This window comes from Pteropus alecto, unplaced genomic scaffold (assembly GCF_000325575.1).
Source record: "Pteropus alecto unplaced genomic scaffold, ASM32557v1 scaffold24, whole genome shotgun sequence".
Taxonomy (NCBI): Eukaryota; Metazoa; Chordata; class Mammalia; order Chiroptera; family Pteropodidae; genus Pteropus; species Pteropus alecto.
In genome coordinates, this window is record NW_006439192.1 from 19,208,765 (window position 1) to 19,234,870 (window position 26,106).

At 40.1% G+C, this 26,106-nt stretch overlaps 1 protein-coding gene across 1 annotated transcript in view; it reads right to left on the reverse strand.

Annotated features, from left to right (window-relative positions):
* Window positions 1-26,106, reverse strand: part of ENPP6 (ectonucleotide pyrophosphatase/phosphodiesterase 6) — a 91,865-nt gene that overhangs the window by 17,238 nt on the left and 48,521 nt on the right. The window contains exons 3-6 of the mRNA XM_006916368.1: window positions 15,004-15,115; window positions 6,534-6,675; window positions 5,645-5,824; window positions 2,385-2,522 (exon numbers count right to left, since the gene is read on the reverse strand). Of these exons, the coding sequence (XP_006916430.1) occupies window positions 2,385-2,522; window positions 5,645-5,824; window positions 6,534-6,675; window positions 15,004-15,115 (572 nt within the window). The remainder of the gene's footprint in view (window positions 1-2,384; window positions 2,523-5,644; window positions 5,825-6,533; window positions 6,676-15,003; window positions 15,116-26,106) is intronic.

Here is a 26,106-nt window from a genome sequence, read left to right on the forward strand (position 1 = left end):
CCCTAATGAAAGTAAGAGGTTATATAAGAGTAAGCCACATCCCTTCTTTCCTGCTTTAGGATGACTAAAGGAAGGTGATGCTTGGAGCTGCAGTAGCCATTGTGTGACCCTGAAGAAAAAGCCAAAAGAATTACAGAAGAGCTCACTCAGGGCCGCATCTCAGTCTCTAAACTTCCACTCATTTGCCGGAGGTGATGCTTGGAGCTGCAGTAGCCATTGGGTGACCCTGAAGAAAAAGCCAACAGAATTACAGAAGAGCTCACTGAGGGCCTTGATAACATTGAGTTGATGATATCGTCAAACGAACCATGGAACTGCCTACTTCCAGACTTCTGGTTATGTGAGATAATAAATCTTTATTATTTAAACCACATTTATTCCAGTGGCCTATCACTATAAACAATAACATCTTAGCTGATACCCTTGGGTGTCAATCACTCATTGTGTTAATCACTCATTGGAAAAACGTGTGTCTTCTTGCTGAATTGATGATATCGTCAAACCAACCATGGAACTGCCTACTTCCAGACTTCTGGTTATGTGAGATAATAAATCTTTATTATTTAAACCACATTTATTCCAGTGGCCTATGACTATAAACAATAACATCTTAGGTGATACCCTTGGGTGTCAATCACTCATTGTGTTAATCACTCATTGGAAAAACGTGTGTCTTCTTGCTGGATGTGCTAGTGCAAGATAATGTGTCTGCTACCTTCCAGACCGAACCTTCTCTGAGAGCACTTTTGGCTGGAGTGGTTTCACTGGTGCCTGTCCCACCCTACTGGAGGAGTTCAGGTTCTCCCCGTTGGCACTTCATTAGTTGACCAGTGTCTTCATGATGCCATCTGGCTTTGCCATTCTGCCTACCTAAGCCTGTTTTTTGGTAAATTACCCCAAATCTCCTCTACATTCTTATAGTCTCCTTCCCTACTGTGAGCTAGACTCTCAGTGCGGTTGATTTCATCTAAATACAGGAGAGTAAATGATAGATACACATAGTCATGCTAAGAAATGAGGCACAGCGAACTATGAATTAACCTTTGTTGTCCATTTGCTTTTAAAAATTCAAAGCGATTCCAACAGAATTTCTAAATTGAAAACATTTCAAGCGTAAGCCCTTTTGTGTGACTTGGAAAGTTAGCTTTATGGAATAAAGTTTGAGAAGCACCTATCCAGGTGGCCCACTTGGCTGCATGTGCAAAGCCCTGAGAAAACCACTATAAATGCAAGTGCTGAGAGCCTAGAATAATCTCACAGCAGGTGAACTTCAGTGTGATCAAGCGAAGTGAAGCACTTTGGTTCTCAGATGAGAGAGGGTTAGGGCCGAGGGAGACTTAAAATCACATGGTCTAGGAAGCTGAGTCTGTAGAAGGGCCCAGCCTGGCCTCAGGACAGTACAGCTGACACTTCTGACCTGATCTGCTTTGTTTCCTTGGTGACCAGGTGCTTCTCTTTGTCTGAGAGCCTGCAAGAACCACTCGGTCCTCCTAAATGACTGGATTTATGCCAGGGAACCCCTATTTTTCCACATCTCAGTCTCTAAACTTCCACTTATTTGCCTGATCAGTATTTTTGTTGATCAAGACCCTACCTCTCTTTAGCAGATTGAATACCAGTCTTAGGCCTTCTACTTCAGTGGCCTCGATCAGTGCCTCTCATGTGCCAACATCTGCCGCTCTCTTTTGTCAGTAGCATGATTTATTTGCAACCCATCTTCAAACTCATGTGTAAGATAAACCATGCTCTCTTCAGGAACTGATTTTAGATGGAGTGTGACCGTGATTCCCCTGACGGGCAGGGCCTTCCCACGCTGGCCCAATATCAGAAGCTGATCTGAGAGACTGGTGAGCTTGGAGTCCAGACACATAAGTAGGAGGCCGCTGACGTCATTCAAGCATGAGGCAACTGAGCTTTGGACCCGAAATGCAAGATAATCTCCTCTGTAAAATCGAGTTGGCAAACGGGGGACCTGGATCTGTGGAGCTTTATTTGTGGAACGGTTCTCTCAAAGGTGAAAGCAAAGCCGAGCATCTCCTTGCTTTTCACTGCCCTGAAGCAACTGCTTTGGTCCACAGTCACTGTTTCACTTTAAACTGAATATGTTACATTGTAAGCCTGGGTAGCTGAGTTAAGGCCGGTTTGTTAAAATCCAGCGAGTCTGGAACCATGCAGTGTAAGCTGTGATTCTGGGTCCAAATCTACAGTGTGTGTCTAAAAGTCACCTGACCAAGCCTCTTGATTCTCCAAAGAAGGAAACAATGCCATAAATGACACTTATATGAAAACAAAATCTTTAAAGTATAAAACCTGAGTAAATATTTATCTTTGGCTGTTTGATAGACTTTTTCTAATAAATAAATTGTCACATATTTTATAATTACCTCAGTTATGAACCATCCTTCATCGGCCACTAAGGTCAAAGGAGAGACGAATTTCCCTTTCTTGTAATAGAACCTGCTTGGTATGGCTTCTTTCTCGTAGACAGTCATATGTTCCACTGTTCTCAGTTTGTTATATATCTGCAAAGAGAACCAAGAATGGTCAGTTTTGCATTCTCTTTCTTAAATGTATGTGAATATTTTTTGAGCCTAGAGGAAAGGGAGGATTTTATAAGACCGAAGAAACAAAATCTATCAAAACACCTGACAGATTTGACTACATAAAAATGAGAAACTTTCATATGTCTCAAAACAAGGAGGCTTTACCTAGGAACCCCCTAGATAAAGACCCACATGTCCCATGACCTAACAAGTAAACCCCTAAGGATATAGTGAGACTACATGTGCATCTGTAGACCTGTAGAGGAATACATACTGCAAACTAGAACAGCCCGATGCCCAGCAACAGTGGAAGGGATAGGGGAATCATGGTGTACTTTGGCAGTAGGATATTATACAGCAAAGAAGAGGAATGAAACATAGCTACACAGAACTACACAGAACACTTGAAAGAATCTCAGGGATTTCAGTTTGAGACCAAAAAAAAAAAAAGCAAGTTGAAGAAGAATACAGACAAGATTTTTCCTGTTACATAAAATTTGAATAACTACAATAGTAAAGACCCTATATGATGAAATTATAAAGAGAATGAGGGAAATGATAACTCAAAATTTAGGACAGTGATTTCCTCTGAGGGGGCTGCAGAGGTGATAGGGTTTGACAAGGGCACACAGGAGCTACCACAGGTAATGATAATGTGAAGAAGAATACAGACAAGATTTTTCCTGTTACATAAAATTTGAATAACTACAATAGTAAAGACCCTATATGATGAAATTATAAAGAGAATGAGGGAAATGATAACTCAAAATTTAGGACAGTGATTTCCTCTGAGGGGGCTGCAGAGGTGATAGGGTTTGACAAGGGCACACAGGAGCTACCACAGGTAATGATAATGTCCTAGTTCTTAAATATTTTTGAATATAAGGTGCTGTTACAGCATTATCCTTTACACATTACACATATTTTATAATAATTTTTTGGTATCTACTCGATGATTAGTGAACAAATTACAAAAATTTATTCATTTCTAAATGCTAATGTAAAATTAAAGGGCAAATGAGAAGTTGGTCTGTCTGATGTTAAATACCACCGAAATCTAAGAGAGAGAACTTGTTCTTTGACTTGACCTAGAGCATGTCCTAATTACACTTTAATCTTAAAAGTACTAATTGTTTGCCACTAATTATACTGCTAGTTTCATGATGAGGATGTAAACTCTGCACATTTCCAATATTTAGCAGCAGCTTATATGCTTATGGCTAAAATTAAGATCAACTGGCTGATGTTGACTTGCTAGCCTTTAGCCAGCAACTCTTCTTGGCTAGGACTGACTATAAAATTGAGTTTATCCACTTAACTCTGAAAATAGTCTTTAGACTGTTTCATAGAGGTTTTTTGATGCCCCAGGAGTTATGATTTCTTACTTAAGACAACCCATAGTTCTTAACGGAAGTAGGGTGTATTTGCAGAAAGCTTTTGGATAAGGGAAAAATCTGATGACACATAGCAGGTCTCACGAACTGTTGTGTCCGTCACATGATGAACTGTCACCCAAACACAGGCCGCACTTTTGAATAATCTACCAACTGCTTTCAGCGTCTTGCAACTGCCTGCCTGAAACACCACGCTGGGAGAAGCGCTTCCGAGCTCATCAGCTGCTGATGCTCGAGCGCTCTGGAAATGGCACGTCCCTAAGTGCCAGGTTGGAGATGCGGGTGATCTTCCTTGCCAGGAAAACGGAACTTCTTTGCGAGAAGCCATTTGCTATGGGACATACCAAAGTGTAAAATAGTCTTCCCAATTTCATATTTAGGGAGTTAATGAGGGGCATTGTGTCATGCTTTCAGTACCTCCACTTCCTGACCCTGGAGTCTGAGAAAAAAGGGCATCCACCATGGGAATGGGGCGGGGTGGCATTTTTGGCAACTATGTTCCTCAACCCTAACGCAGATAGACCTTAGGCTCTTACGAGAGTGGGTAAGGTTGGGAGGAGAATCTTTCTCTATGGGCCAAAGAGAAGAAAGCCTAGCCCACCCCAGTGTTCCATCAATACCAGAACCAATTGGGATTACCGCTGTGAGGAGGGGTGGAGGCACCAGGGACACCCAAGGCCTATTCCTGGCACCCCTGTGGTTGGCACCTCCACTGGCAGCCATCCTGAAGGAGAGACTCAATTCCTGGTCCAGACAGTTTTCTCTGGGAGGGAGTAGAAGCCCCAAAGTCTGTACTAGGGTGACGATGCAACATGGGGCAAAGCAGTCAACCAAAGGTGCCATTTGTTCCTTCTCATTTTTTCAGGGTGGCTCACCGAGTTCTGCCAGTTATAATTATTGTTTGGAGAGAAGGGTAAGTAGAGGCCTAGTGATCTCAGGGTGCTGAGGGCAATGACTGGGGGAAGTGAACTTTGTCCCACATCTGGGAACGTCCCCCTTCATTGGTGGTAATCATAAGAAGTGACACATATGTCATCCTTGCAGTGGGCCCAGTATGCGTCTATGAGCTTTATTGCAGCCCAGGAGGGAAGCTACGATGATGACATCACCACATGCATGGACAGAGAAGCAGCAGAGGGGCCCAGTTAGGCAACTGCCCAGTTACCAGTTGATGACAGAGCTAGGATTTGAACCCGAGCAGTGTGGCTCCTGAGATAAGGAGCTGATCACAGCACACACAGCCTCAGCCTCTGTTCATTCATCACCTTCTTATCTCAGACTTGCTGATGAAAACAGATCAGACTGCTGGCTTTCTTCCAGAGAAAGAGCATTTTGTATATGCATCTGATATTCCCCAGATTTGCCTGAGAAGTGCTGCATTTCAGCCAACAATAAAATAGCCCGAAAAGGGCTAAGCGCTTAACATGGTGAGCACTTATCTCATTTAGTTTCCACTAAAATTCAGTGTGGTAGATACCAGCATGCCTGTTCCACAGAAGAGAAAACAGAGACAGGAAGACGAACAACTCCACGAAGGTCACCGGGCAAGAGAGCGGCGAGGCAGGTCATCTGCCTCCTGACGCTGCTCTGCATTTCAGCATTAAAGCTACAGGGCAAAGATCAGGCACAAAGTGGTGGCGAATGGGGACATGCTCCCCTCCCTCGCCCGTCCACCCACGCTTGTCCCCCCTTCTTGGTGCTTCTTGCCTCAGAATATTTCCCAGGCGCGGGCCAAAGGCTTACAACGGGCCCTCGGTCCTTTGCTTGCTGCAGGTCATTCAGGTTGATGTATTTATTCAGCTCAATCACTTTATCCATCCAGAAAATGTCAGTCATTCCATGATCAGAGAAGATGATGACATTGAGGTCGTCCTCCAGCTGCCGCTCCTGTGGGCAGACAAAGGCAGTCACGACAGCACCGAGAGACACGCTCTTGTAAAGAAGTCTCGTAAAGACGTTATAGGAGAAAAGACTCTTAACCAAGTCTGAATTTAATCATCTACTCTTCTGCCCCGATGAGACACAGTTCACGATCGCAACAGAAGCACTTTGGAGAGGGGAGTGCGAAGGGCAGTCTCCAATCCAGCGATGCTAACGATAACATGGATGGGCCTTTAACCTTGTGAGTCGCGCTCTGCTGTCATCGTCAGCTTTTTTGACAAACTTCTGTGGTAGTATGAGGGCTATCGTGCGCCTATTTCACAGACGTGAAAAATAAAGCCCAGGATAGTTAATAAAAATAACTTGCTTAAAGTCGTTCAGCCAGAATGTGGCAGAATCAGGTCTGGCTCCCATGCCCATGCCAAGCTGGTTACTAGACTTACTAGGTTTTGGTAAAGAGCGGGGCCTCCTCACCAGCAAAGCCAGCTGATAATGGAGATCTGAGTCATTTCTATCCCACTGGCCTGGCTATAAAATAAGAGGTCTTTTGGTACTTAAAGAGGAGTTTGTGGAGAAAAGGGACCCGTTGCAAACTTTGTTGGCCTGATCAGCTATCATCAGCAAGAAGGAAGATGTTGAGGGGTGTGACAGTCAAGGAGTCAGAAAGACAGTGCTGAGAAGGAAGGTTAGCTCAAAGGTTCTTGTTTTTAGTTACCTGGATCCACTTGGTCATGTACTTCAGGACGGTGTCCACGGCCTTCAGGGCGTCTTTTCTCTGAGGTGACGAGGGGCCATAGTGGTGACCTTCCACGTCGATGCGCTCATGGTATATAGCTGCCAGGTCGGCTCGGCCACTCCTGGAGGAAGCAGGGTAAGAGAGGCACAGCTGAGAAGCCCCGACAGCTTTCTCACCCAGCAGTCCTCTGTGAAGGCGTTGGCACCCCCAATCCCTGCGCTACGGGCCAGGCAAAGCTGATACCTTAAAATGAACAAGGTTGGATATGCAAGGGAGAAATAGGAATATTGCTCCAAGAAGTGCCAGTCCTGAGCACATTGGTGACAAAAGTCAGAGAACATGTTTATGGCTCACCACTTCTCTTGGCTCACGTGGTATTTCTCATCATGTCCCAAGAGTTAGAAGATGTGGTCACAGTCAGGGGATGTCTGATAGCTTAACCCTCACCACTTGCTGTCATTGGAAGATCAGAAAAACTAGATGCAATCATTGAAATAATGACTGTTCTGTCATTGCCGGAATTTAGGGGAGCCTCTAAATAAAACACGGGACTATGGGTTTCACAGACTTGCAAGAATAAGAACAAGATTTACCACAGTGACCTTGTGGGAGGCAAGTAGGTTAGTGTCAGGCCCAACATCAGCAGATACCCACAGGACCCCTGTGGGGACACATGAAGAGTCAGCTCCAAGGTGGATGCAATGAATTCTAGCACTGACCACACTTCTATGTTTCCCAGAAAGACCCTGGTTCTGGAAAAACACCCCCTCTTGGCCTGAGTACTGAGGTAAAAACTCCAAGCTATTTAACCCTTGATGCTGGGCTAAGAATGACCAGGAACTAGTGATATAAACTGGAGTCACGGAGGGGAGAAAAATGCCATGTATTGTGCCCTCTCTCCTTCACACAAGGCTTTCCATCATGTCCCCCCTCCCCAGCTCTGAATTTGCCCACTACCTCCTTCCAAAGCTCCTGAATAGAGCTGTAATCACGACAGCAATGGTCACTATGGTAGCAGTAATAGTAACTGATGAAAATCGAAGCAACAGAAAAGAAATTAAAGCTAATTCTTTCGTTGGATTTTATAAGGGTTAATAATTAATACTGGGGCAGATTGCTTAATTTCTTTTGAAAAGCTATATTTTAAGCATACATACACACACAGGGTGGCATGGTCTCTCCTGGGATGGCCTCCCCACACTTGGAACATGAGGAATGAGGAATAAAAGAGTGTGTGTCCTCAGACCCTGCTGGGGTTGAGCGATCTACAGCGGGGGCAGAATAGCCTCACAGTTGTTCAGAGAACATGGTGTACACGACCAGAGTTAAACAGCTCCTGCTGGCCCTCCAGGTCTCAGGGGAGATGTTCCTTCTGCCAGGAAGCTGGCTTAGACGCCCGGACACAGGGGATGGCCCTTCCAGGGGCTCCCATGGCACTTCAGATTCATCTTGGAGTTATGACTTTTCATCCGGTATGGAATTGCCCTTTATATGTCCCTTTCCCTCTCTAAATTGTGAGGTTCTTTCACTGTAGGGATGGTGATTCATTCTCCATTGTATCTCAGCTCTAGCCTAGGACTTGGCACGCAGTAGGTCCTCTATAACTGTCAGTTGAATATGTAATAATAGTAAGTCCTCAGTAAATGATAGTTACTCTGGGTGAGTCACTATGTTGAGGGCCTTTGCATACATTATCTTATGTTATCCTCACAACAACCCCGTAAGTTAGGGATATATTGAACAGAGAGTTCTAAATAGTTGCTAGCAACACACAGCTAGTGTGAAGTGGAGCCAGGACGCAAATCCAGGTGGGACCGACTTTGTCACCCTGAACACAACCACTGAATATTCTGAAAGATCTCAACAGCCCACCACACACTCTGCTTAACCCAATCCATCTTGTGGAAATGCTTCTTATTCTCTTATAAGAATTCCGCCAACCCCAGGAAAGCTGATGTGAGGCAAGGCAAAGGGAGTCGCTTTGACTTCTCGACGTACCATGCTCTATGCCTGTGGGTTGGATGTGCCCGGAACTACAGTGAAAAGCGTTCTTATAGAAAAGCATTTGCAGATTTTGTAGACTGGAAATTGGTCAAAAAGAATTCTAGGAGTAACTCAAGGCCTCACAGATCTCTGTGGCATGGCTAACTGGGAATGCTAGCCTTCTACCTCCAAGGTCAGAGCACTTTGCCAGCCTGGGCTTCTGCATGTCCACATCTGCTCCATTCACTGCACCGGGAAGCAAGTTCCAGAGAATGTCCTGGCATCTTTCCTCATTGCGGTCACGCTTGCCAAGGGACACACCATTAATGATGCTGTGATATTCTCCTGCATACCCAGAGGTGTGCCTCATTCATGGTTTTGAGAACACGTTGGTTTCAAGGTAAGTTATACTGCTAGTCAAATATTTTTTTTCTCTTTTCAGAGAAAAACAAACTGTCCCTTCTTTAACAAATACCACGGCCACCATTCTGCACAATGGGGATTGGGTTACGGTGTTATTTAGGTGTTTCTCACAAATGATATTATCATTATTTATACTTGCTGATGTGTAAATGACTAATCCTAACTCTCTCAGCATCTAGAGACAGCAGAAAGCAAAAAATCACTCGAGGGCCCGTCAGTGTGTAGGCAGTGGGCAAACGTTCTTCCTGGGTAATGGCATTTCCGTACACGTCCCTACACTTTTTTGAGGCCCAAAGTCATCACACCGATGGGTGGATGGCGCTACCTCCATCATTATGTTTGAACATATTGAAACCTTTCAGAAATCATTCCGTCGGATAAGCCTCAGCACATAGCTGCTTTACGCACTTGCATCTGTAGCACTCCAATGCGTGATTCACGCAGCACAGCTCACTTTAGGCACATCCACTTCCAGGGTGGGGCTTGTATGCGGGGGACATTTCACACACAAGGTTACTGCTGCAGTAAAGTTCAATGAAACAATCTTAAGTCATTTTGTCTTAGACACCTCACTTTACTAGAGCAGCCACTGGGCTAGTTTCTCTAAGGCTGTTTGCCATATTCACAAACCTCCATGTGATCAGAAAGCCAGAAATTCTCACAGATGTATCTGATGGCTCTGTGTCAGGAAGCTGTCAACTCCAGATGCCAGTAACAGTGGGTTTGGGATGCTTGCGAATCAGGGATTCGTACATGTGCCTTTTGTGCAAGGATTTCGATGCCAGAGTTTCACTGATTCATTAGGAACCTAAGCCTTCAAGGGCTGAGAGCTCTTGCCTGTTTGGAGTTTAGCTGACAAATTCTTGGTCGCCAGCTGTTTTCCACATGGCTCTGGTCTCCATCACAGGTCAGCTCATTTGTAACGGAGTGGTTGGGTGAGGAGCGATGGGTGGAAATGTCTGCAGATCTGTTATTGGCTATTTATAGCTTTAAGGTCCAGGAACCGTGCCAGAAGGACATGTGGCCATCAGCCCAGTTACCTGAGAGCTAAAAGGGGCCCCTAGCTCTGGGGTTTCAGGGACATCCAGGTCTCCTATCACCTTAAGATTCTGTCCAGATTTCTTTTCATTGTAAAAAGTTTATAATGTCACATCCATTTTTCTTACTGAGGTGGGTTAGAAAGAGAGAAAAATTAGGGAGATAGAAATGGAGGCAATTTAAAAGAATGGTTGAAGTTATTGACTGTTAAGAAAAACCATAAAAACTTAGAAATAAGGCCAAAAATATAATCGCTTGTCTTTCAGTACTGTAAAAGAGCAGCATCTAATAAGTTTGCTTATGGGTCACTAGACTTAAATATCAGTTAGACCCTAGACTCCGTAAACTTAGCTGTTAACCTGTAGGAAAGTGACAAGATGAAATTACTTTTGTCTGATAGAGACGATAACCTATCATTCTCCATCATTCTTTTTCTTCATGTGTGTTTTTCAAATTCTTTTAACCAGTTTTGTTATCTCCTGATTCCTTCAGTAAGAAGTTCTTTTGAACTTTGGCATAATTCTCATAGACTTATGTAGTGAGCACAGGACAAAATTCTAATTTTGAAAACTATACTTTGACAGGGCATTGAAACTGGCCGAATCTGGGTTCCTATTCTGGCTTTCTTCTTACTAACCTGCAGGTCTCTAAATATCTCTAAGCCCCAATTTCCCATGTGAAAAATCTTCTCAAAGGGCTATACTGGGTATTAAATGAGCTGGTGTTTGTAAAGTGCTTGACACACAGTAAAAGGGAGGCAAAGGGAAGGAAACACCTCCCATTTCTCTTTTTCACACAGACGTGCATCTACATGGCTTTTCCCTGTGGGCCAAGCAGAGAGGAGAAACCAGTCTCTGCTGAGCCTGTATTCTCGCCCCTTCTTCCTCAGAGTCCACAAGGAGGAGAGAGAAAGGCCAGGACATTGGAGCTGGCTGCCCCGTGGCCTGTGAAAGAACCGTCTCGTCATCCACTCACTCCTTAAGTAGCACCAGCAGCTATAAGAGCAGCTATAAGAGCAGGTTCTGGGATCCTGGAGGAATTTCTCTGGAGCCATTTCCATACTCTGGAGCTTGACAAAGGACAGCAGCTGTGTGCCCTGTTCCTGCGGCCCAGCTGTACTTGACCAACCTTTTTAAGAGGCCGCTTCAGTCAGTCTGCCTGGACCAGCCTGGAAGTAGCACCCAGCCCTCCAGGCAGCCAGAGCTGCGTCTGCCACCACAGTCCCCAGACAAGCTTCTCGGGCTTATTCGGCTCCCGCACCACACACCTATTCCTGCTTACTGAAGCATGAGTGTCCTGCCAACAGAACTTCCAGGAGGATGGATTAAGTGATGTGGATCACAAACTGCTTTCTTTTTTGACAGGCAAGGAGGCAATGTGAGCAGAGATGTTACCTGGGTGTCCCCTCTAGGCACACAAAGCACCAGTGACTGAGGCTGCGTGCTCCTGAATACGTAAAACACTGAGCAGACCGCCAAGGCCGCCATCCCACCTCCTTCCTGCATGAGCCCCAGGCCCAGCACAGCCCCAGAGAGGAGACTGGCAAAGAAACACCCTCCACTTCCTCTCCGTCCCTGATCACATTTCAGGGTATCTTGGAGGTGTGGGTAGAGATAGGGAAAGGCTGAGGAATTGATTCTCAAGTAGTTTTCAGGCACTTTACTCTCAAGGGAGGCCTCTGGACATTGGGTTCTAATCCCCCATGGACAGAATTGGGATCTGGCTCCACCACCTCCAAGCTATACAAGACCTGAGGTAAGTTATTTAACTGTCAAAGAGTCCGTTGGCCTCTTTTGTAAAAGAGGAAAACACTATGTAGTGCTGTGGATATAGAGCAAACTGGGTCAATGGCAATAAAGTCTTTGACACAGTGCTAGTGGATGGGTGTTAAAAACACCAACTCTCTTGCCCTTCTCCTGTCCTCTACACCAAAGTTGTCCAAGTACAAAGGTAATATCTGACAAGGGTACGCTTGGGTCAGTAGAGCTTTACAAACACTAGAGGCAATGCCCATATCAAACGTGGAAGCTGGGCTAGCCCTCCCCACGCAGACATGTGCAGCTTCTTGGTCGACCTGGACTCTTGCAGAAATGCTGTCCCTGGGTAGGATCCTGGGTTCAAGACCTTGGCTGTCTCTCCTGCCTCCTGTCAAAGCCTATCTATCCTGTGCATATTTTGTCTGCTCCTCAAACTAACAGTAAAGTGGATAAAGACACTCTATAAGCAGTACTGACTGGGAGAAGTATGCGTGTGTGTGTGTGTGTGTGTGTGCGTGTGTTTGCACACTCATGTGTGGAAATTCTAAGTGCTCTTCAAATTACAGCTAGGAATTTGAGATAGAGCTGAAAAGAAACCAAGAAGAGGGTATAGAGCTCTCAACATACTCCTCCATTTGGGGCTGATGAAAAGAGAAATACACCAAGAAAATTAATGATTCCTTTGAGTCACATTCTCACATGAATAACCTGCTATTTGCAAAGTGGTCTTGATTGTTCTAGATATTCTAGACTGGGCAAATGATGGCTCATAATTTTCTATCCTTAATTTTACTTTGTAAGAAAGAAATGAGATATGTTCCAATAATGCATAGGTTGGTTGAAAAAGGTGCCTCTTTTTTCTTTGAGGGAGAGCCTAAGTTATCTTACTATCTTCCATGGGCAGTAAGTATCATCTGGCCAATTATTTTTCTTCTCATTTTTTTTTCTCACTCTCATTTCAAGCCCTGACTAGTTTTAGAGACAGTGGATCTCTATCTCTCCACTCACTCTTCAAAGAGGTTGTTTCTGATGGCCCTGTTGACTTTTGCGGTATGAAAACTCCACACGACAACTGCACTAGCCTGATACCATCCTGCACAGCTCCCGGGGATCATTTGCCTAGTGGACTATGTGAAAACGCCATCCCCTGGAGCTCAAAAGTGTGTGCACGAATGACTACAATGTTGGGCAATGTGGTAGCACCAAGACACACCATGCAGAGGCCTAGCGTGAGGCCGCTTTCCTGGACCTTCAGTTCTTTATAGCCGTTTCTCTCCAGGGAAACCCAATACCTTTCTAAATACACCCATACATATACGCACACCACCAACAACAGCAACACCCTCTTCCCCATTTCTAAATGCCGTGCTCCAAGATAATCTGTGATTCCCCAGTGTTCCATAGCTATGCAATGTTGCTTAAAAAGGAAAAAAGAAAAACTTCTTCAGAAACAGAAGAAACAGACACAGAAACTTCTCTTGGAAACAGAGCCTAGAACTAATTCCTCCAGCATTGCAGTGTGCCTCAGGACAGGGAAGCCTGCCTGGATTGGCCAGCTTACAGGCCAGCACTGACATGGGACTCTTGTGGCTGTGTGATCCATGCTTTTCTACCTGTGAGTTACTGAGTAGTGTACAGTGGGAGACCATTTAGCTGTCAAGACAAGAGAAATGTGAAAAAGATTATATTGCCAAACAGAGTGTTGCATTATTTGGAGGTGTTTATGTGACAACTATGTTCCAAATTTTCATATTTGGCATGGCAATAGGGTGTAGGGATGGCTAGTGTTTTGGATATGTTGGAAACAGCGTTGTGTCGACATAAAGCCATCCCAAAGTTCCAGCTCTACTCATCTGCTGTGTGTGCTATGCCATTCTGCTTTGCTTGCACAAACTAGGCTGGAACACAGCATTCCGATTTGCCATGTATGTGGTTTCCTAGCACTTGTGGGCAAGAAAAAGAAAGCAGAGTAGGTAGGAGGCAGGATCACATAACACACCTGAGTTACAAACCATGTAGTGAGGAATATTTATTTAAAGGTTACTTCTTCCAGATCTTCTCAAAATACTCTAAACTTTTAATTTGTTCCCTCTTGATTTTTAAGTATTTTAAACCTATTTTCTCTCCAACCGATCAATTACAGCCTGAACCTTCATGTGCCCCAGAGGGTCCTCTTAACAGGTCTCCACGAAAGTGGAATCATTCTGAGAAGCAACAAAGGCGAGGGTGTTGTTTTCTTTTTTCACAGCTCTGTGGGGGTGATTGATGCTCCCCATGGTGGCTAGGTGGTGGTGACAAGAATGGTATTCACAATCGGTTGCCTCTCTTTGAGGCACTCTTAGTTACGGTCCTTTCTGTGGCTGGTGCTAGTGATCCGTACACTGTATCCGCAGTGTGCTGGCGCTCAGGGTCTGCCCAGCTCAAAACCAGGCTCTTCCTCTTGGGAGAGTGATAGTTCTTTCTTGGTCTCCACACTATGATTACTATGGGTTTCCTGCCTTGTGCCCACCCAGGAAACCCACTCAGTAGCCAAGGCGACCCCCTGTTTAGCCCTGAAAACATGAGAGCCCCCAATATCTTCAGCCTCTTGGTTGCTAATTTCCCATGTAGACTCCCAACCTGGTCTCCCATCCTGACTTCCACTTTCAGTGATTTCTGAGACTGACTTGAGGCTTTGTCCTGACCTGTCTTGTTGGTCCCTTGCCCTGACAGACTCTTGTGTGCTCTTCAGGACAGCATTACTAATTTTTGCATTTTTCAGACTGTGAGCCGTAGTTCTATGTGGGAGAAAAAATTAAAGTTTTATGTTCTAATATGTTCACGTGCTTTGTACATTTTTAAGAAGTGCATAGAGTATGCCATTTTCCAAACTTATTTCACCACGGATCCTCCCTTTTTACCAAATATTTATTAATATCTTCTGAGATACAAACATTCACTAAATCATGATTAGAGACATGCTGACATTCCTATTGCTTCTCCATTATCCATCAATACAAAAAAGAAAGTCCCAAACCCCTGGGGACTTTCTTGCTCTTTATTCAACATTTCCAAAGAATGCCCCTGCCTGAAATCACTCACTCACCATTATTCTCTGCTAGTAGTTTACAGTCACCATGTGAGAGGCTCACCATCTCTCTGAGACATTATTTCACTTATATCAAGCCTTCTTAACTCATGTTAGCATTCATTATTGGTCCTGGAAACGAGGAAGAACAGTGGTATGACTAAGAATTTGGAACACTTACTTGAAGGAGTCGAGAGCATCACTGACTGCATTGGCAAAATTGATATCCGTCGGGACATTTTTATATTCTAGGCAGTACGTGGGTCTGACACCAAGAATCTCAACCTCACAGCCTACGAAGGAAAAAGATGGTAAGTGGTTACTCTCTTCAGTAATCGAGGTAGGCTTATGAGCCTCTTTTGGGAAGCAAGCACCATTTGTTCATGTTCAGGAACTAAAAAGAACTTATTGCTGATAAGCGATATATTTAACCGTAACTTTTTTAACTGGAGCAGAGGTTGTCAAATGTCATTCTTATGCAACACTGGTGTCCCCTGAAAAGGACAAACAAAAACAGTTAATGATCGTCTTTCCCAATTCCCAAATTCCTAAATTTAAAACAACAAATTAAATTAGTACACAAAAATGTCTCAATTAAAACATTTTTTCTATAGATTTTTAAATAACTACTGAACCTTTTACTGTACCATTGCCTATTCTAGAATCAAATATTAGGTACTTTCTGATTAGTTCAGGAATAACAAAATAACTATTTCACTAATTTAACTGGACTTAGCATTACTGCACCAGATTAGGAAATCTAAAATTCACTGAGTGAAAGCACGAATTCTGAGTTGTGACCTTGCCTCTCCCAAATTGAAGTAAAAGAATAAAAGGCATTCAGATGTTAGGAGTTGCTATAGCCTCAGCTTCTCTGCTTCTATAGTTCCCTGGAATGTAGAAGTAATCGCTCTGAGGAAGAGACACCCAACCTTATTATTAGAATTTAAGGCAAGAGAGAGATGAGCCTGTTTCAATTTAAGTTAGGTATATTTATTGAGCACCTACTATAAACTAGTTACTATATTCAGACATAGTGGAAACAGAAATTTATCAGTCAGAGTCTCTGACCTGGAGCATCCCAAAGAGGAGTATAGTGGGCAGAAACACATCAGAAAACTGTGTACTGTTTTTTTGTGAGAAGTCCAAGTGAGATGCACACTTACTGGGTGGGAGGAGGGCTCAGATGAGGGACATTTCCTCCTGGAAGCCTTTCTCAAATCCCCATGTTGGCCTCAGTCTTACGAACTGCATCTAGTCAATGCATAGGGGGAGTTGGGGTGGGGGTGGGAAAGAAAGCACATCCCAAGCAAAGAGAGCAGCAGAAGCAAAAGTTCAAAGTGAGAAACAATAAGGTGTATGCGGAGAACTGTCAGCACAATGAAATTCCAGACAGGTGGTGTCAGGAGACCAGATGGTGAGCTTTCCTGTAACCCAGGAAAAATGATTTCCAAGGTGGAAGTAAGTAAAAGTGGGACAAGTTGGGAGTGTGAGGAGAAAGGAGAAACACATTAACCCCACTCCTGGGTACATCTGGTTACAGCTGGTAACCATCTGGTCTACAGTTGGTTACGACTGATTTATTAGAAGGTGGGGCAGCCTCCAAGCAGAATTCCTTAATCCAGCATACCATAGCAAGCTCTGAGTGCTCCATGGAGACTCCATCTCTTTCTGCCTGATATCTTGGGTTCAAGCAGAACAAGGCTATCTAAGCAATTAAGAGAGACCTGAGTGGGATTTGTCGAGTAGGATGAACAAGGGGATGACCCAAAAGTAAATTTTGTTTGTGAGTTCTTGGAAAATATTCATTATCCTAAGAAATGCCAGTGGAATTTTGACAGGTGATAGCCCTTAAGATACCTGTGTTTTATCTGTTGAAGGTTGTTTATGAATGTTTATTGTTTTCTCAAAGCTGTTCATTCAACAGTATAAGAGAGCCATGCTTTATATCCATTTCGTGCTCAGTGGCAGCAACTCAAATGCAAATGAGATACCACCTATCCCTCAAAAGATTAACAACCTTATTCAACGTGGCCAGGTATCTGCTTCTGGCACATCTGATACATAGTTATGTGAGTTTGCAAGTAATGGAATTTTTATCATGGTTTTGCAGATAAAAGAAACTGCACACTTTTTGTTTTTACATTAATATCAAACTATGTGTTTTTATATAATTATATTTATTAATATTATCAATTATGCATTCTCTTAATGCTTTTATTGGATTAAAATGAATCTAGACCTAATACTGGTGTAATAATATAGTTCACCTGAGAAATTTACGTTTGCCTAGGTTAAAGGGAAATATAAATTTCTTTTATTGACTAATTACATATAGAATTCTATAGTGAAGTTGGAGACAATATGTGGCAAAGTAGATCTGTTGTTTTTTTTTTTGTTTTTTTGTTTTTTAATTACAATGAATTTTAACTTAATCAAGAACCATGGTAGCATCCTACCCAAGGCTAAGGATAGGACAGGAAAATGGAGAGAAATTCCCCAAAGTACACAAACCCTTCACTGAGTGCAAGGCAGCAGCTCATCAAAGGCTAGAGAAGAACACCGGGGTAGAAAGATATCTTCCAAGTCACAGAAAGTTGGAGACAATGCTGGAGAGAAAAAGAACTCTTCGGTGATTCAAAAAGTTGGCAGCATAAACTCCTCACGTAAAGAATAGAGAGTTTTCCACTGGACAAATTCCAAGACCAGCTAAAGGGATATTCCTATCGTTCCTCGTGACATTTGAAGCCAGTGGCAAAATGAGTCTAAGTAAAACTTCAAAAAAGCCCAGACCCAGCTCAGCTACAGATTAGATTACTTTTCTTCTACCCAGAGGCCTGACCTAGGGAGGGGCATGAACTTTTCTGGGGGAAAAGATCATTTGCTATACTCTCTATTGTTATTTTTTTATACAATGTTCAGCATATAATAAAAAAATCATGATATATGTTAAGAAGAAGTGAAATGTGCCCCATAATTAAGAGAAAAATAGTCAACAGAATCAGATCCACGGGTGACACAAATGCTGACTAGAAAGAGTTAACATAAAAGAAATTTCTTTAAAATATTATTGACTATGTAAAGCAAAATTAATAACAATGCATCGTGGGGTTTACAACATATGTATAAGTAAAATAGATGATAAGAATATAGAGTATATATATGGACAAATGGCATTATAAAATTTAAAAACTCTAACATCATTTGTGGAGTAATATAATATTATTTCAAGGTCAGACATGAATAAGTTAAGGATGTTTGTCTAGAATAACCATAAAAAAATAAAATCTGAAGTCAAAAGAGAAGATATAATAATATTCTAAAAGTACTCAATTAATGGAAAAGAAGATAGGAAAAAAGCAACAGAGGAATGAAAACAATTAAGACAAAAAAATAATACAAAGATGGTAGGCTTAAATCCAACTATAACAATAATTACATCAAATGTAAATGGACTAAATACTTTATTTAAAAGAGAGAGATGGTCAGACTGGGTAAAAAATTAAGACCCAAATGTATGCTATCAATTAGAGAGAAATTTTAAAAATGTAAATACTTTGACTGGTTAGGAAGAAAGAAATGGAAAAAAGGTTATACCATGCAACAATAAGTATAAGCAAGTTGCTATGGTTATATGTCAAAGTAAATTTCTATAAAATACCAAATGATAGTGAAAATGAGCAACTGGAACTCTTGTCATTTTCTGGTGAGACAGTAAAATGATGGTCACTTCATAAAATTGTTCAACAGTTTCTTATAAAGTCAAATATACATCTACCCTGTAAACCAGGATTTCACCACTAGATATTTGCGTAAGAGAAATGAAAACATAGCCCAAAAAAGACATACAAGGATGTTCATAGTAGCCTTAGTTATAACAGCTTCAAACTGGAAATAATCCAAATATCCTTAAATAGGAGAATGAAAAAACAATTCTTGATATGTTTGTGTTATGAAATACTACTCAGCAGTGAAAAAGAATAAACTTGATACATGCCACACATGGAGTGAAATCTCATAAACATTACATTGAACAAAAGAAGGCAAACACAAAAGAGTAGAGTTCCATTTACATGAATCTTGGGATTGGACAAAGCTAATCTATGACAATACAAATCAGAAAGCATTTGTCTCTAAGGTGGTGAGTGGTTGATTGGAAAGAGAAATGACTATGGAAAAATTCTATATCTTGATTTGAATGGTAGCTACACAGGTGCAGGTGATTTTGAAAATGTATCAAACTATACTCCTATGACCTTTTATTGTATGTAAATTATGTCTCAAAAATTAAAATAATTGAGTATCTATAATGTGCATAATTTTGTATTAAGATATAAATAATGTTAAGTAAAATGGTAGTGTACAAAGATTAATGATAATAATAACAATCTGTTATTGACTGCTACTATTTGGTATAATTCTTACAAATCTTATAAAATAGCTGATAGGGCCTTTATTTTACACACGAGGAACTGAGTTCAAAAGGTTGAAGAGATCTTCCCATTGTTATAGAGTAAATGTGAGGAAGAGCTAGTATAGTCTTGTTTTGCTTAACAATGAGGATATGTTTTGAGAAATGTGTTGTTAGATGATTTTGTTATTGTGAGAACATCGCATCATGCACTTACACAAACCTAGATGGAATGAATAGCCTATTGCATATCTAGTCTATACGGTATAGCCTACTGCTCCTAGGTTACAAGCCTGTACAGCATATTACTAGACTGAATACTATAGGCAACTGTAACACAATGCTTTTTGTGTATCTAAACACAGAACAGATACAGTAAAGATATGGTATAAAAGATAAAAAATGGAAGACCTGTAGAGGACACTTACTATAAATGGAGACTGTGGAGAAAGTTTCTCTGGGGGAGTCAGTGAGTGGGTGGTGAGTGAATGTGAGGGCATAAGATATTACTGTACAGTACTGTAGACTTTACACTTAGGCTATACGGTATAGCCTACTGCTCCTGGTTACAAGCCTGTACAGCATATTACTAGACTGAATACTATAGGCAACTGTAACACAATGCTTTTTGTGTATCTAAACACAGAACAGATGCAGTAAAGATATAGTATAAAAGATAAAAAATGGAAGACCTGTAGAGGTCTTCCTGTAGAGGACACTTACTATAAATGGAGACTGGAGACTGTAGAGGTCTTCCTGTAGAGGACACTTACTATAAATGGAGACTGGAAGTTTCTCTGGGGGAGTCAGTGAGTGGGTGGTGAGTGAATGTGAAGGCCTAAGATATTACTGTACAGTACTGTAGACTTTACACTTAGGCTATACTAAATTGATTTATTTGAAAAACTTTTTTCTTTAATAATAAATTGACCTTGCTTACTGTAAGTTTTTTACTTTTTAAACCCCAAATTTTAAAAACCGATTCTTTTGTAATAACATAACGTAAAACACAAAATATTGTACAGCTGTGCAAAAATATTTCTTTATATCATTATTCTATAAACTGTCTTATTTAAGAATTTTTTATTTATTTTTACTTAAAAAATTTTTTTTTTGTTAAAAAATAAGACACAAGCACACACATTAGCCTAGGCCTATACAATGTCAGGATCATCAATATCATTCTTTCACTTCTACATCTTGTCCCACGAGGTCTTCAGGGCAATGACATGCATGGAGCTGTCATCTTCTATGATAATAATGCCTTCTTCTGGAACATCTCCTGAAGGACTTGCCTGAGGTTCTTCTTGAGGAGGTTTCACTCTTTTTAGTAATATGTCTACGGTGGTTTGCTTGGTTTGTTTCTTTTTCTTTTCTTTTCTTTTCTTTCTTCTTCTTCTTCTTCTTTTTTTTTTTTCTTTTTTGGTTATAGATTTGCTTGTAAGTAGATAATGCACCATGAACATTCCTCTGTATTAATGAAAACCTTTTGGCATTGGAGTTCATGTTTTCAAACTTTTTGAAGGAGCTTGTTGAGGTCTGCAAAAGCTTCTGCTAAACACTTCATTGTGAATTTTCTTAGGGGTTCTTTTTTTTCTTCTCCAGTAGTTTCCTCTTCTCTTACCTCTTCTTCAGCTATGTGTTCCTGTTTCAGTTCTAACAACTCCTCATTAATCAGCTCCTCAGGAAGCACCTCTAGGAGCTCCTCAATGTCATCCTCATCTACACTGGGTTAAAGTTGCTTGCCATCTCAACAACAGCCTTGTTGATTTTTGCAACCTCTTCATCCTCAGCAAACACTTTGAAGTCTTGGATGAACCTCTTGCGTGTGTTCTTCCAGATGCCATTCATACACCCGTTGATGACATCAACTCAAGTCCAAGCAAATTTCTTGATACAGTCATAGATGTTGTAATCTTTTCAGAATTTCATCAATGTCTTCTCCATGTCTTCCTCAGTTGCATGGTAGCCTGGGCAAATGTCCCCCTCAGGTAATAGGCCTTAAAAGCTGCTATAACTCCTTGATCCATTGGTTAGATCCAAGAACTGGTGTTTGGAGGGAGAAAACCCACTTAGATAAGGGGATGAAGAGCACCAATAAAAAGAGAATGTCCGGGAACATTATCAACAATAAGTAAAATCTTGAAAGGCATGCTATTCTCTAAACAGGACCTTCATTCCACTGGCACAGTAATTTAGGAGTGCATCTTGGAAGAGGAGCTAGGTCATTGATTACTTCTCATTGCTCCTGTGGTACACTGGCAGTGTGTGCTTATTGACAACTTGAAGGCCTTGAGGTTCTCACTGTGCCAGATCACAGACGGTTTCAGTTTGTAGCTTGCAACATTGCCTCCAAGCAAGACTATTTTCCTGTCCTCAAAAGCCTTGAAAACTGCCATTGACTTTGCCTCCTTATGGATGAAAGTCCTTGGAGGCATCTTTCCAGAATAGGGAGGTTTCATCCACACTGAATATTTGCTTTGGCAAGTAATTTTTCTTTACAATCAGCTTATCTAGAGTGTCCAAAAATTCTTTAGCTGCCTTCGCATAGGCACTTGCAGACTCACTTCTCATTTTCACATTATGTGGTGAATAACGATTCTTGAATTGTTTAAGCCACCCAAATCTAGCAATAAATTCAACACCGTAGTCAACTCCAGTCTTTTCTTTCAACACCACAGACAAACATTTTTCTTTGTCCATGATTGTCATGGAGCTGAGGGAAATACATTTCTATGTCTGGTCTTTGATCCTGGTCATTAGAAGTTCCTCCATGTCTGATATAGGCCCTTCTCAAATTTTTTCAGTCTTGAGGACTTCGATGAAGCAGACACTTTAGTGTTAGTCTTGAGGACTTCGATGAAGCAGACACTTTAGTGGTTTCCATCACTTTGTTCTTGTTCTTCAAGATCATAGCTATGGTCGAATGGGACATGCCTGACATGCAAGTGATAACCATGACTGATTTTCCACCTTCATGTCATTCAACACTTTTAATTTCATTTCCAGATCAATCACTAGGCATGGCCTCTTATTGGCAACATTAGCAGTAGATTTTGTATGCTTAGGGGACATGATGCACAAAACAACAAGAGATTAAATCAAGAAAAAGAGAGAATGATGCAATAAGTAGATGCTGTAATCACAAGGTGTATGAGGCTCCAGCCAGTGTAACATACTGTCTTACAGCAAACTTTTTTTGTAAGTAGAAAGATAAATAATAACAGATATATAAGATATTTCAATGTAGAATATATAAGACATAGCTATATAAATCTATGGAGGATTTAAATGTTAGTGTCGGTAAACTGGATTCAATAGATGTTGAAAATTGCATATTAGTATTATAGAATGTCCCCTATTGTCAAATACAACAATTGAAAAACTAATCATATTCTGGCTACAAAAAAAACCCAAAACTCAGTAACTTCCAAAAATCAGAAATTTTATAGGCCACAGTGCATATTATCTGACCACAGGTAATAACATTAAGAATTAATCATAACAGTTAACTAAAAATAAACCCAACTCCTTATGAATGAAAAAGAAAATTTTTATGTAACTTGATGTAAAGAGGAAATGAAAACATCATTGACAGGCTAATTATTAACAACAGTGAAAATTCCGCATTTCAAAACTTCATGGGATGCCATTACCACTGTAATTTATTACTGTTATAGCACTTCTTATCAAGGCAATTAATAAGAAATAGAGGTAAAAAATCAGTGTTAGAAATAAGAAACATACATGAGCGTTTCCTCTATGGAAATGTTTTTAAAACTTGGCAAAATACTCATAATACTTCATGACAAGTACAGAAACACACACAGAGGAAATAAAAGTTGCACCAAACAATGAGCAATGCATGCTAATACTTTCTTGTTCTCTTCTATTTTAAGTATTTTTTAAAATACTGATTAGCAACTCATAAATTGATTTCACTGTCCATTATAGATCAACATATGTGTTTGAAAAATACCAATATAAGTCATATACATAGGTGTGTAGTCCTAAGTCACTCTCATCCATTAAGAATGAGGTTGTTAGGCAATATTCATACAATTTTATTATATGCATGCTTTGCCTAGCAAATCACTTCTAGGAGCATACTCTAAGAAAATAAAGTCGTATATACAAGCATCTTTATTAAATGTTACTTGTAAGTTAAAATTAGGAAGCAATTTAAACATTTGGCAATAGAGGTATGGTTAAATTATGGTACATCCAAATAATGAAATACCATATAGGTATTGAAATAATTATGTCATTTGTATTTATTGGCATAATATTTCAAGTGAAAAAAGGTGACTAAATAGTATGTAAAGCATGATCTCGTTTTTGTAAATATTTAAAAGCACATTTATGTCTAAAAAAGAGTGGAAATAAACATAACAATCTATAAGAACGGGCAAAATTTGGGTGCCGGTTTGGTAAACTTTCTTTGGCTAAACCAAAGTCATCCTGGACTTCCTTTTCCCTTTATCTGTTACTGTAGAAAGAGTAAAGCTTTCTCACCTCCCCAGGGTCCCTTATGGCTAGGAACAGTCATATAACCCAGTACTGGCATTTTGATTTGCTGAGGTGCTTAGAGTGGAAAGAAACTTTACCTTCATTGTTAGCACTACCTCTTTCCCACTTTTCCAGTTTGGAATGCAAGTTGTGAGGACATGATCCCTGGACCTGCAGCAGCTATTTCTAAACCATGAGGCAATGAGCATGAAGGTAAAAAGTTAATATGCAAAAAACAAGTAGAAGGCTGTAAATTGCCTAGGTTTTAAAAATGACATAGGTGATCAGGTAAACCACATAAAGTACTTCTTGTTATGTGACACGAATAAATTTCTGTATGTTTATCCACTGTTCACTTTTAACTAAGGTTTGCTATTACTTGCAGCAGACAATTCCTAGCTGATTCAGAAGGATTGTGGCTGACTTTTATATTCTTATAATTGCTTATTGAATTGATGTAACTTTACTAAGAAAAATATTTGTTATTTCTGTAATAAGAAACCAAAAACATATTTTTAGTGATAACTTCCTACTTCCTTCTAATGTATGAATTAGGATACAAAAATTCTATTGTGTAAATATCCAGTTTTCAAAAATTAATACATAAATAGAATAATATAAGCAAACCAAATTGGGTTTATTATAGGAATAAAAGATAGGTTTACTATTTTAAAATCTATCAGTATAATTCACAACAGCGACAAAATAAAGGTGAAAAAGCATTCGATCATCTCAATAGACACATAAAAAGTATTTGATAAAGTTCAAAAACCATTTATAATAAAAGCTCTTAGTAAACTGAGCTAGAATTTATTAGAATAGACTTGGGTAACTAGTAAACTGTACCCTTAATCTGATAAAAAATATTTACCAAAAAACATATATCATAGTCGATGGTAAAATGTGTTCAACAGTGGGATAAGGATGCCTCCTGCCATAACTTCTATTCAATATTGTACTGGAGGCCTATCCAGTTGGGGCTATGGCAGGGAACACAGGGATAAAAACAAAACAATTAAAAATAAAATGTTATTATGGTATTTATGCGTACTAGGAACAAAAATTAGAGAATGAAATTTAAAAACCAACATCATTTAGAATAGAGTAAAAACATAAAAGATACAGAAATACATTTAATAAAAATGACCTAAGAATTTTACATAGAAAATTTATTTAGAGAAATGTAAAAAGACATTAAAAGTGGAGGAATATATTATATATATGAATTAGAAACTTTAATATTATAAGTATATCAATTGTAACTCCAATCAAAATTCCAACTGTGTGTACACATGAGCGGCACATGTGTGTGAATTGACAAGTTGATTCTAAAACTTATATGGGAATCAAGAGTCAAATACAGCAAAGGCAATCTCGAGTCACATGAACAAAACGGGAAAATTCACCCTGTTGGATAGATATAAAGACTTATTTTAAAGCTACAAAAGTGAACACAAACTGGCATTTTTGCGAGAATAGACACAGAGACTAAAGGTAAAGGTTAGAGATTCTTGAAACAGACCCACAAATACATAGTCAGTACCTGATTTATGACAAGGGAGACACTTTGGAGCAGTAATAAAAGATTTTTTTTTCAAAAAATTATGATACACCTATATATATATCTTCAGACCCCCGTCTAACACTATACAATATTTTGTATTTCTTTTAATATCTTTGCCACATTTTAGTATCATGCTTATGCTGACTTCATAATAAAAGTGATTTACATTTATACCTTCTCTGAAAAAATTTGTGTAAGATCGGTGTTACTTTTTCCTTAAATGTTTGAAAACTTATTTGTGGTGGCATCTAATACTGAGACATTCTGTTAGGGAAGGTTTTTTCTAAAGATTTAATTTAAAAATAGATATAGAAGTATTCCAGTTTTCTATTTTTGGAGTCAGTTTTGATAATTTTTCCCCAGAAATTTGTCTATTTTATCTACATTTCAAATACATTGGCATAACATTTTTCATAGTATTATTTTACTGGCTTTTTAATGACTACAGGTTCTAAATTGATGTCTCCTTTTCCAGTTTATTATTTGTTATTTGTGTCTTCTCTATTTATATAAGCCTTGTCAAGATTTCATCCACTTCACATTTTTTTTCCAAGCACATATGTGGTTTTGTCAATTATCTGTAGTGTAAGTTTTTGGTTTCTATTTTGTTCATCTCTGCTCTTATCTTTATTATTTCTTTTTTCTTTTCTATTTTGGTGGAATTTAATTTCTTTTGAGATGGAGACTCAGATCTTTGATTTTTGGCCATTCTTCTTATCTAATATTTGCCTGTGTGACTTAATTTCCTTTTAGGCATGATTTTACGTGCATCCCAGTTATTCTACTACATCATATGTACT